General features: G+C 40.5%; 2 protein-coding genes across 2 annotated transcripts in view; both read left to right on the plus strand.

Annotated features, from left to right (window-relative positions):
• Positions 1-3376, plus strand: part of LOC110608149 (protein NTM1-like 9) — a 16436-nt gene extending 13060 nt beyond the window's left edge. The window contains exon 6 of the transcript XR_006350790.1: positions 3306-3376. The gene's annotated coding sequence lies outside the window, so the exon portion shown is untranslated. The remainder of the gene's footprint in view (positions 1-3305) is intronic.
• On the plus strand, positions 1280-3297 carry LOC122723725 (protein NTM1-like 9). The gene is made up of 5 exons (XM_043956898.1): positions 1280-1759; positions 1864-2019; positions 2112-2389; positions 2495-2974; positions 3066-3297. The coding sequence occupies exons 1-5, from the start codon at positions 1609-1611 to the stop codon at positions 3252-3254; spliced, it is 1254 nt and encodes a 417-aa protein (XP_043812833.1). The 5' UTR covers positions 1280-1608; the 3' UTR covers positions 3255-3297.
• Positions 3377-12621: the final 9245 nt, after the last annotated feature.

Below are 12621 nucleotides of genomic sequence, written 5' to 3' on the forward strand. Positions count from 1 at the left end.
GGACTTATTAAAATGGAAAATAAAGCTTTTAATTAATTTATAAGAGATTACTTGAGTTTTTATTTTATAAATTTATACTATTAAATTGCTTGTGACCTTGTTGCGGGACTTGACATATTCGAGCTTTTCTTAAATCATACATAAAAATAAAAAAAAAATGTATGATTGAAATTTATTTTTAAATTTAAAATAAGTAGTATTTTTGTTGGACAGTCAATATATTTGACATTTAAAATATAGGATAATTGGCTAAGTATTAAATATGTGTGTCATGTTAATAAGTTGGCTATTTTAGCAGTGATGTGATATATTTTTTTAATATTAAATTTATATTATATTTTTTTATTACATTTAGTTATTAAAAAATAAATATTTAATATTAAATTTTTTTATTTTTAAAAATTTAAAAATAATTTACATATAATTTTTTAACACGAATAAATCTATCACATTAATACAAGACTAGCACATAATCATTTCAATATAAATGTCAAATAAGTTTTTTTTATTGAACACTTATAAATCCAACGGTTCAAAAACCACAATAATTATCTAGCAACTCTATTTAAATATAATAAAAAAATAACTATGATTAAAGAAGAATACCGATAAATTTTATTTTTTTAATATTAAATTTATTTTACATTTTTTATAGGAAGTATAATCATTAAATATTTAATATTAAATTTTTTTATTTTTAAAAATTGAAAAATTTTATTTCATGAATTTATAAAAAAAATTATTCAGTAATTTATATAATAAAATAATATTTTAATTTTTAAAAATAAAAAAATTTTAATATTAAATATTTATTTTTTAATAATTAAACTTAATATAAAAAATATAATATAAATTTAATATTTAAAAAATATATCATGTCACTGCTCAAATAGCTATTTACTAACGTCCTACACTTATTGATATGTCAATAAATTAATTATTTAACTGTCATATGTTTTTTTTAAATAGATTTTTTAAAATGGTTTTTGAAATGGATTGTCATATATTTTTTTAATAAAAATTTAACTGTGATATTTAAAGTGTCAAATATATTTATTTAATAATATAACCGATTAAATAAGCATATCATCCATTTTAAATTTAAAAATAAATTTTTATTATATATAATTTTTAATATTTTTTTAATTTTATATATAATTTGAAAAATCATACCCGATTATAGCAAGGTAAAAATATCATACCTTTGGATTGTAATTTATCTGCAGGAACATTCCAGATTATTGTAGAAGCATACATCAAACTTCAGGAGCAAGTCGAATCTTACATACAGTGAGTCAATTTTATTCCCCAAAACTGAATTAAAAATGAAAAATTATACTTAGACGCGGTTTGGATGGTAGGGTCCATTCTGCAGAAACACCTATTTGCCACTCTTATCCCACCTATTTACCAACTTCTCCTGGAAGTAGAGACCAAAACTTGTCGTCCAAGGAGTGACGTTTTTTGAAGGTTTTGAATGGATAATCTCTAGTCCGATTCACTTTCACTTTCTGCACTTACAAATTCTCACTTCCCTCCTCTCCGTTTCCCCAACACATAACATTCTCTTCTTCGAAATGTCTCTTCTCTCTTCATAGCTCTTAGCTAATGCTCTGCGACTTTGCTGCTGTTGCTTCTGCCACTCATCTTCCTCTGTTTCGTATTTTATCCCAAGATAACAATCCTTCCTTCTCTCAAATCAATCAAAGCCTTTGCAGTTCCATTTTGGGAAGAGGAATGAAACACAACTTATCATCTGGTGGGTATTTTTTCTCTTTCTTTATTTGCACATGTCAATCTTTCTTTGGTGTTGTTACCATGTTGCTGTTTCTTCTTTATAACTTCATCTTTTTCGTCTTACAGATATGACGATAGCTCCAGTGGTTGGATATAGATTCCATCCAACAGATTATGAGCTGGTTAATCATTTTTTGAAACGAAAGATATTTGGTTGCGATGACAACGACTCAACAATCACGGAGATTAAAGTTTGTGACTTCGAGCCGTGGGATCTACCTGGTAAACACACATATTTTCTATAATCTTTTTCTTAATTTCCTAATGGTGTTTGATTTTTTTAATGAGCTTCAATGAACGATATTGATGTGCAGATATGGTGGACACAGGTTCGGAGGATCAAGTGTGGTATTTCTTTTGTCCCCGTGATTATAAGTATTCACGAAGCCGGCGTTCAAATCGAACAACCAGGGCAGGGTTTTGGAAACCCACTGGCAAGCCGCGTAAAGTAAAAGATAAACGCAGTAAGGAAGAGATTGGTACAAAAAGGAGTTTAGTATTCCATGTAAAAGATCATCCTAAACCTAAAAGGACCAAATGGATCATGCACGAGTATGAATATATTGTTTCAAATTCCACCATGGCTATCCAGGTAAAGGACTTGTTTCTTCTGTTGTCATCCAAGTAGAATTTACAAACATTTTTAGCATTGTTTACTGTAGAATTTGCTTATGACTGGAGATGTTTGTCTATGCAGGGGAATTTCCTTCTCTGTAAATTGAAGGCAAAGCCAGATGAGAAGATCAACAACGGCGATTGTGATCTTGAAATTCAAAACCTCAATGAGACGAAGACTAATTCATCTTGTGATGAATGTGAACCGAGCATCCATGTTGGTTCTGATTTTGGTAATCTCAACGAGTCGACTACTATGTCAACCTATGACAAAGTTGAGCAGAATGAGCTTATAGCTTTTGATTTTGAAACTGGATATGTGACCACCGATTCAGCTGGTGATGAAGGTGAATCACATTACTATTTGGGTTTTGATCAAGAAGATCAAAATCCAAATGAGATGGCTGCTATGTCAACCTACGTGAATGGCAAACTAATATGTCCAATCACTTGGGATATATCAGCCTGCAAAGAAGGTGAACGGAGCATCCCTTCTGATATACTAATTTCCTCGACTGCCGCTGATGTAGACAATAATGCAGCGGAGGCTACACAATCAGAGGTAAGAAATTGCATCTTTCTGTACAGTCTTAAACCTTCTGTGAGCAAACTCGGGGATTATGCTTTAATAATGATTTTTTATTTTTTTTCAGGCGGATCTACAAGCTTATTTTAATATGCTGGAAGAAGAAGTGCTTGAGCTAAAAAATGTAGAGAATTTTACCTCGGCATTCTTCTCCCCCATGAGCCCCGATGGTAGCAGCAGTAAGAGCACTTACAGTGGCTTTGGCAGCTCTGAGCAAACTGGAGTAGCATCAGAAATAGGATGTCCTTGCCCATGAGTTCCTATTTGGTGGGAGCCGCATTAGCTGTATGCCACGTAATGCTATGAGTTCTGCTTCCAAACTTGTACTTGGTAATAAGATTTTAATATTTGACTGTTGTATTAAATCCGGCAACTCTTATATTGTCTCGTTAATTACCAGTCTCCCTCTATCTCTCTCTCTCTCTCTCTCGTTGCATTTTGAGTTAATCAAGTTCTGCAGGTATTTCGTTTGATGCAAACACGAAATATTTGTATTTAGCAGAATCATTTGAAAGAAATTAATGTGTGTATATAAGAGATAAAGTTGCATTTTAGAAAAAAGCCTTATCCAGTAAGTAGAAGCAACTCCATTACATAATGGTCCAACAATAAAATAAATCTGAAAACCAGCAATAAGCAGCCCAACCCACATAAAGAGCCCCATCAACTTTGTTGACATAAATAAAAACGGGTAAAATCCGAACTAGAATCCAAGGCAATTCCAAGATCGTATTCGCCACTACTTAGAAACTCGTGAAGAGGAAAATGCCAATGAAAATCCAGAGAAATCTATTTATAATTTAATAAATTTTATCAAAATATAAAAACTAAGCTTTCAAATTTTAATTTATTTAATCTAATTTAGTTCAATAATTATTTTTTAACTAAATTATATTTTAATTTTTAAATTTTAATATAATTAATAAATTAATCTCTTTATTTTGAAAATTAAATTTTTAAATTTTAATTTCGTACAAATTAAAAAATTTTTCATCGAAATAATTATTAAAAAATATAAAATATTTATAGCACTTTAATTAAATTAAGAAATCACTTAAAAAATTTTACACTCACACAAATAATATATATTATTCAATTTCTCATAAATATTTTATTAAATATTATATATCCATTAACTTTTTTCTTAAAAATAATTATTAAATTTTATAAATAATATATTTATTATAAAATCTTAATTTTATAAAATTATTACTATATGATGACCGCTGGATTTCTCCACCCCGGATTGGGCTCAGGCCTATATCGTGATCCCATTATTTAGGGGGTCCAAGGTCTCCCCCGTGTGACTGGTCCAGCCCGTCCCCCTCCAGATCGGACTCCAATCAATTTCCTCAATCAGGCCGACCTAACCTCTTAGGCCCGATGAACAGATCCTTCTTGGATTCAGCCCATAACTTATCTTCCAGTCCAGTCTGGAATCAAAAGGGAGACCCACTCGTCCGTCATGTGGGTCCATACGCATGCGCGCCCGGGGAGAATCAGGGGTCGTTACGCATGGGACAGAGATCTGATTCCCTCGTACGTCCGTATCAACGTAGCAGGGACAGGTGGTCCAATGATATACGTTCTGTTAACACGTCACTAGCAGACAAAAGAAAATATATAAAAGGAGAAATACTCTCCTCTGAGCAGAGACTTTTCCAGTTTTACAGAGCCCATTGTAAAATCCTATTTTCTGGATCTCAGATCATCAATTGGCGCCGTCTGTGGGAAACGAAGGAGATCTTTTCATCACCGGAGTTTCACTCTAAAACATACCCACTGAGATCCACGATGACTAATCATAACGAAAACAACAATCTTAACATTCCCAATGACCTGAGCTCTGCCCAGGAGGGGCAGCAGTTCTCTTTTTCGAGTCCTACGACTCCAAACAATCAACCACCCATTCCTTTCAATCCCTCACCAAGCCTAGCAGGAAATATATCCACCGCTGCCTTGTCCAACCAGGACCTCCAAGCCATCGCCCTCCAACTGCAAAACACTGCTCAGTGGCTGGGGCAGTTAATGCAACAGCGAGGCCTTAACACCCCGACAAATGTACCACCAGTGATACAAGAACCTCAAACTAACGAACCTCACCAACCTACCCTCAACCCTCCTCAAACAATCAGCCGAGAAACAGGGGAGAAAAGCAGGAAACATGGTGGAGAGGTAGAGCCAGAAGCTAGAGTTCACGGAAGGAGGGTGAGAGAGTTGATCGAGAATGACGAGGCTGATAGTTACTTTGCCGGGACGGCCGGGAGAACAGGAAGTGAAACGTGGGAGGAAGAACATCGCTTGGAGAAAAGGCCCAGACAAGAAGAGGAAAATATAGATCAAAAGCTGCAGAAGCTGAGAGAGCAGCTCCTGGCCGAGCTGGGGACGAAGGATCAGAATCAGGTTTTCCTGCCTACTTCTTCACCCTTCTCGAAATGGGTGCAGCAGGAGACCATTCCCAAGAAGTTCATGATGCCTTCTATGGCAGCGTATGACGGGGCTGGTAACCCGAGGGAGCATGTCATGAACTACAAGACCTTCATGGAGCTGCAAACTTTGTCGGATGCCTTGACGTGCAAGGTATTCCCAACGACGCTCTCGGGGCCAGCGCGGGCGTGGTTCAATAGCCTTGAGACCGGAAGCATTGGAAGCTTTGGAGATCTGGCCACTCGCTTCATCAGCCGGTTCATCGCCGGGGTGCCAGCAGATAGGAAGACGAGCTATCTAGAAACAGTAAGGCAGAGAAGGGATGAATCGCTCCGGGAATATGTCGCCCGTTTCAATACGGAGGCCCTACAAATCCCCGAATTAGATGAGGGTAGAGCGGTGGAGGCCATGCAGAAGGGGACGACCTCACCAGAGTTCTTTGGCTCATTAAGTAGGAAGCCTCCCACCTCACTAGCAGAGCTGATGAAGAGGGCGGAAAAATATATAAGCCAAGATGATGCCTTGGTAACCAGCAGGTTCGCCCGAGGAGCGGTGGATAAGGGAAAGCTCCCCGAAGAAAAGAGGCCGGAACGGCAAGAGAAGAAGCAAGGCAGGAGGCCAGAACCCTACAGACAGCCCTGGGAGCGAAGGGATTCAAGACCTCTGCCCCCTAGGGTCTCGGAACAGAAAACGCAGCCCTCATGGGTCCCTGAGAAGCCGACCCCGCTCAATGCCTCAAGAGCCGAAGTGCTCATGGCCATCCAGGGTAATGAATTCCTACAATGGCCCAAACCCATCAGAACTGAAGCAGATCAGCGAAATCCTGATAAATATTGCCAGTACCATCGAACTCATGGCCATGACACCAACAACTGTTTTCAGTTGATCACTGAAATCGAGAGGTTGATAAAGAGGGGCCACCTCAAGAATTTCGTGAAGAAACCGGAGGGACAGAGGCCTCAGCCTAATCCGGCAGTCCAAGCGCCGAGAAGAACGAGAGCTAACCCCGTAAATGATGGGTCCAGTGGGACCATCAATATGATCATTGGAGGCACAGGAGGTCGGATGAGCTGAAGGGGGAAAAAGAGGAGTAGAGAGGGAGAAAGCAGCAGTGCTGAGGTCATGCAGGTCGTCGAACACTCTCCAACGGTCATCACTTTCTCCTCAGAGGATGCCCAGGGTGTTCAGATGCCCCATGACGACGCCCTTGTCATTGAAGCTGTCATTCACAATTACCGGGTAAAGAAGATCTTGGTGGATGACGGGATCAAGGTGAATCTGCTGCCTTACCGAGTCTTCCAGCAGATGGGAATCCCCGAAGAGCAACTGGTTCGGGATCAGGCCCCGATTAAAGGAATTGGAGGAACGCCAGTGACGGTGGAAGGGAAGGTAAAGCTAGCCCTTACTTTGGGAGAAGCACCAAGGACTCGCACCCATTATGCAGTGTTCTTGGTGGCTAAACTCCCCCTGAGCTACAACGTGATCCTAGGAAGACCTGCACTGTTTGACTTTGAGGCCGTCACCAGTATCAGATATCTGGCAATGAAGTTTCCAACAGAAGCAGGGGTGGGAATAGTTCGGGGAAACCAGGAGGAAGCAAGGGCAGTGTACCTAGCTACGGTAGCAGAGCCGAGCTCAATAGAGGAAAGGCTGGTTTCAGAAGTCCTGGAGGTCCGAGACGAGAAAACAGAGGTCAGGACAGAGCCGGTGGGGGAACTGGAGATTTTTCCCTTATCAGAAGCAGAAACAGATAATGTCTTCAGTCTCAACGCCGGCCTTATCGAAGAGCAGAAAACCGAGGTCATGTCCTTGATCCGAAATCACGCGTCAAGCTTCGCCTGGAAGCCTTCTGAAATGCCCGGGATTGACTCAAAAGTGATGACGCACAAGTTGAATGTCCTCCCCGAAGCTAGATCGGTAAAGCAGAAGAAGAGAGTAGTCGGAAGGGAGAAGCAACAGGCCACCAGGGAGGAGGTATTGAAGCTAGAAGAGGCAGGCTTTATCAGGGAGGTCATGTACCCGCAGTGGTTAGTAAATCATGTATTAGTCAAAAAAGCCAATGGCAAATATAGGATGTGCATAGATTTTACTGACCTGAATCAGGCTTGCCCTAAAGATTGTTATCCCCTCCCTGATATTAATAAAATGGTCGATTCTACGGCCGGTTTTGATTATATGTCGTCTTTGGATGCAATGTCTGGTTATCATCAAATCCCAATGGACAGGTTGGACGAAGAAAAGACCTCGTTCATAACAGAAGATGGGACTTACTGCTATAGAGCCATGCCTTTCCGATTGAAAAACGCTAGGGCAACTTACCAAAGACTGATGAACAAGATCTTCAAAAATCAGATCGGCAGAAACGTAGAAGTTTATGTGGACGATATGGTGGTCAAGAGCCTAACTTTCCAACAGCACATGGCAGATTTGAGGGAGGTATTCGGAGTATTAGATCAGTACAGAATGAAGCTGAACCCAGCGAAATGTGCCTTTTTCATCAGGGGAGGAAAATTCTTGGGGTACATGGTGAGTGGAAAAGGCATTGAGCCCAATCCGGAGAAGGTAGAGGCCATACTGAATATGTCAGAACCGACCTGTATGAGGGACGTCCAGAGACTAACCGGGAGAGTAGTGGCGCTTAATCAATTCATGTCAAGGTCGGTAGAAAAGTGCTTACCATTCTTCAAGAAGTTGAGGAAAGTGCCAAACTTCGAATGGATAGAAGACTGCCGAGAAGCTTTCAAAGAGCTCAAAAGCTACCTCAGCTCCCCTCATGTGCTCAGCAGCCCCTTGGAAGGAGAGGAACTCCTGATATACTTGGCAGCCTCTGAACAAGCGATTAGTGCAGTATTGGTAAGGGTAGACGAAGGAGAACAAAAGCCGGTATTTTACGTCAGTAAGGTACTTAAGGGTGCCGAGACTAGATACCTGAACATTGAAAAGGTGGCGTATGCTCTGTTGCTGGCAGTTCGAAAGTTTAGGGTCTACCTGGAAAGCCATCAAGGTATAGTGATGACGGACCAACCCCTGAAGAAGATTCTACACAGGCCGGAAACCTCAGGCCGGATGCTGGCTTGGTCCATAGAGATTAGCCCCTACTGCTTAGAGTATCGACCTCGGACAGCTATAAAATCTTAAGCCCTTGCCGACTTCATAGCAGAATGTACATTCAACGAAAAGCGGGAAGAGTCTTCTTCAGAAGTGTTGGAGAAGGGAAGCGAGGGAGAGCCTTTGCAAGAATTCAAATGGAAGCTATATGTAGATGGGGCATCAAGCGCGGGGGGCAGTGGCGCTGGAATAATGCTCAAGGGGCCTGAAGAATTTAAGGTTTGCTACGCCTTGCGCCTAGAATTCAAGGCCTCCAATAATGTGGCGGAGTATGAGGCCCTAATAAACGGGATGCTGGTGGCAATGGAAGTAGGGGCAACCGATCTCGAGGTGAATAGTGACTCCCAGCTGGTGATTAATCAGGTAACTGGGGCATATCAGGCCAGAGACCCGACCATGTGGAATTACCTGACAGAAGTAAAAGCTATAGAAGCCGAGCTCAGGAGCAAGGGTGTTTCCATCAAATTTCAAAGAATACCTCGAGAGGAAAATGAGGAAGCAGACCTACTTAGTCGGTTATCGAAGGAAGAATTAGAACAGCTCCCTGATGAAGTGTATATACAACACATCAACACGCCTGCTTTTAATAATACAATCACTGTATTGCAGATAGAACAAAGCCAGACCTGGATGACCCCATACTTGGAATATCTGGAAAAAGGAAAGCTCCCTGAAGACAAGGATGAAGCAAGAAAGATAGCAGCTCGTGCTGCTAATTACCAATCAGTAAGGGGGACCTTGTACAGAAGGGGAAAGTCCAGCCCATGGCTCCGATGTGTGAGCCCAGAGGAGGCAATAAAAGTGATGGAAGAGATACACAGAGGAATATGTGGAGCTCACGAAGGGGCAGGAACGCTGGCCAATAAAATATTCAGGCAAGGATACTATTGGCCCACTGTTAAAAAAGAAGCAGAAGAGTTCGTCCGAAAATGCAACGTATGCCAGAGGTTTGCCAACGCCATCAATGTCCCAGCCACTCCTCAGTCCAGCATATCCAGCCCGTGGCTGTTCTCACAATGGGGAATAGACATCCTGGGACCATTTCCCAAAACCACAGGACATAAAAAGTTTGTAGTGGTGGCTGTGGAGTACTTCTCGAAATAGCCAGAGGCGGAGGCAATCCCCACAATCACAGCCCGCAAGATGATAGACTTTGTATGGGGAAATATCATTTGCAGATTTGTCATACCAAGGGTGCTCATCTCAGATAATGGCAAGCAATTTGACTGCAACGCCTTCAGGGCATTTACGGCAAACATGGGCATATGGCACAAGTTCTCTTCAGTGGCCCATCCTCAGACCAATGGTAAAACAGAGGTTACCAACAGAGCTATCCTCCAAGGATTAAAGAAACGGCTGGATGGGGCAAAGGCGAACTGGGCGGAAGAGCTCAACAGTATCCTGTGGGCACTCCGAACTACCCCCAAAGCGTCCACTAAAGAAACGTCTTTTACACTGGTTTTCGGCACAGAGGCCGTAGTCCCAGTCGAGCTGCAAGTCCCCACTCATCGAGTCCAATTTGCTAACGAGAACACTAACGACGACAAGTTAAGGAACAACTTGGACGCTCTCGAAGAAATTAGGGAGGAAGCTCAAGTCCGAACTGCTGCTTATCAACAACGGGCAGCCCGTTATTACAACCAAAGGGTCAGGGAAAGAAGTCTAAAGGTGGGGGACTTGGCCCTAAGAAACTTGGAGGCTACGGGAAAAAGAGCGGCAGTGGGCAAGTTGGCACCGACCTGGGAGGGCCCATTCAGGATAGCAAAAGTAGTCAGGCCAGGAGTATACCGAATTGAAGATATGCAGGGAAACCCTGAGCCTCACGCCTGGAATATCCAGCATCTGAAGAGGTACTTCCCCTGAAATATTTGTAAAGAAAAGCATTGTACTATGAAAAACATGAATGAATAAAATAACACCATTCCTTACACAATGAGATTATCCCTATTATTGTGAATGATAATTCTCCGTGGAAAAGAAAGAATAGAGCTCAGAAGACCTCCTTGAGGCATAGAGACCTCTTGGAGACAGAAGACCGGGATCCCCAAGATCTCCCGGATTCAAGACCGGGATCCCCAAGATCTCCCAGATTCAAGACCAGGATCCCCAAGATCTCCTGGCTCAACAAGACCGGGATCCCCAAGATCTCCCGGATTCAAGATCGGGATCCCCAAGATCTCCTGGATTCAAGTCCAGGATCCCCAAGATCTCCTGGCTCAACAAGACCGGGATCCCCAAGATCTCTCGGATTCAAGTCCAGGATCCCCAATATCTCCTGGCTCAACAAGACCGGGATCCCCAAGATCTCCCGGATTTAAGACCGGGATCCCCAAGATCTCCCGGATTCAAGTCCAGGATCCCCAAGATCTCCTGTTGAGCGGGATCCCCAAGATCTCCCGGATTCAAGACCGGGATTCCCAAGATCTCCCGGATTCAAGTCCAGGATCCCCAAGATCTCCTGGCTCAACAAGACTGGGATCCCCAAGATCTCTCAAATTCAAGACCGGGATCCCCAAGATCTCCTGGTTCAACAAGACCGGGATCCCCAAGATCTCCCGGACTCAAGACCGGGATCCCCAAGATCTCCCGGAATTACAAGTCCAGGATCCCCAAGATTTCCTGGCAATGAAGACCCTGAGACATAAAGACCTCAGTGGTACAAGGCCGGCAGATCGCAAAGATCTCCCGGAGCGAAACGGCCGGCGAAGATCTCAAAGATCTCCCGGAGCAAAAACGGCCGGCGAAGATCTCAAAGATCTTCCGGAGCAACAAAGACCGGATTCTCCAAAGATCCTCCGATGTCACATGCTCACAGCAAACAGCGATATGCAATGACAACACGGAAAAAAAAAACAAATCATTAATCGCTATATTTTTAAAAATCTATTAAAATAGTTTTGATCTTTTACTTCTATTATCATTTTAGTCCTTTTATTTATTTTTTTTATTTTTATAGTTAAAGAATCATAAAATATGTCAAGTTTCTCTCTGTAGTCTCTCTGTATCTGGATACTCTCGCATTTTTCTCTTCTTTAAACTTAATTCTTCTTTCTCTTCTCCATAAAAGAAAATTTGTGTCAATTGACTATCGAAACGGCTCATCCTGTTAAATGTCAGGATAGCTGAAAGTAATGATCGTCCTGTATTGAAACTACCGAGAACTCGACAATTCTCAGACAAATAATGGTACACCGGTAATTGTTGAAATTTTAGCTCTTCGTCACTATTTGCTCTTTGTGATATGATTTTTGTCTTTTAATGACTATATTTTTATGAACTGTCTGCAGATGGTTCAAACTCTTTGGTCTCCACATTCACATTTAAATATTTCTGAACTGGATTTGATTTTGAATGATTGTAAATCTTTGTTAGATCTATAACTGATATTTTTTTTAGATGGATTCATCGTAATATCACTCTATCTGCTCATATTTTACCTAAAAAATATATTAAACATGATCGTCTCTATTTGAGATGATATCACTCTTTATTTGATAAAATTTTATTAATACAACTATTAATTTTATTTTAAAAAATATATAAAATATAAAATTATCCATATTAATTAATTTTATCTCCTTTCTCAAGCCGCTAAATCTTTCTCTCGATTTCACAAATAATTTTTCTTAACTTAAATAATACCACCCCACATTTAATAGGAGTGCGGACTCTCCGTCCAATCTTTTATTTTTCTCAGAGTTGTGCATTTAGTTTTAAATTTTATATACTTTTAAATTGAATATTATATGTATAAATTGAAACTCATCAATCTCCTTAGTAATTTAGGGGTGAGCATTCGGTCGGTTCAGTTCGGTATTAAACCGAATCGAATAAACCGAAAATTAAAATTTTAGTGTTTAAAAAAACCGAATCGAACCGATTTTGATTAGAAATCGAATCAAACCGAACCGGTCTGATTCGATTCAGTTTGATCAGTTTCGATTTTTAATAATTTTTTTATTTTTTACACTTTATTTTTAATATTTTAAAATTTAATTAAAATATTTTAATCTTAATATGATTTAATTTCTCTATATTATTGAAAAAACATATTATTATCACTAATCGGTTCGATTCGGTTTTTTTAT

Source organism: Manihot esculenta, chromosome 5, assembly GCF_001659605.2.
Source record: "Manihot esculenta cultivar AM560-2 chromosome 5, M.esculenta_v8, whole genome shotgun sequence".
NCBI classification, from domain to species: Eukaryota; Viridiplantae; Streptophyta; class Magnoliopsida; order Malpighiales; family Euphorbiaceae; genus Manihot; species Manihot esculenta.

What these genes read in the sequence shown, in the direction of transcription:
- LOC122723725 (XM_043956898.1), top strand. Translation starts at nt 1,609, where the DNA reads ATGCTCTGCGACTTTGCTGCTGTTGCTTCTGCCACTCATCTTCCTCTG. An exon ending in GAAACACAACTTATCATCTG is followed by an intron (nt 1,760 to 1,863) that starts GTGGGTATTTTT and finishes TTCGTCTTACAG; the next exon opens with ATATGACGATAGCTCCAGTG. An exon ending in CGAGCCGTGGGATCTACCTG is followed by an intron (nt 2,020 to 2,111) that starts GTAAACACACAT and finishes ATTGATGTGCAG; the next exon opens with ATATGGTGGACACAGGTTCG.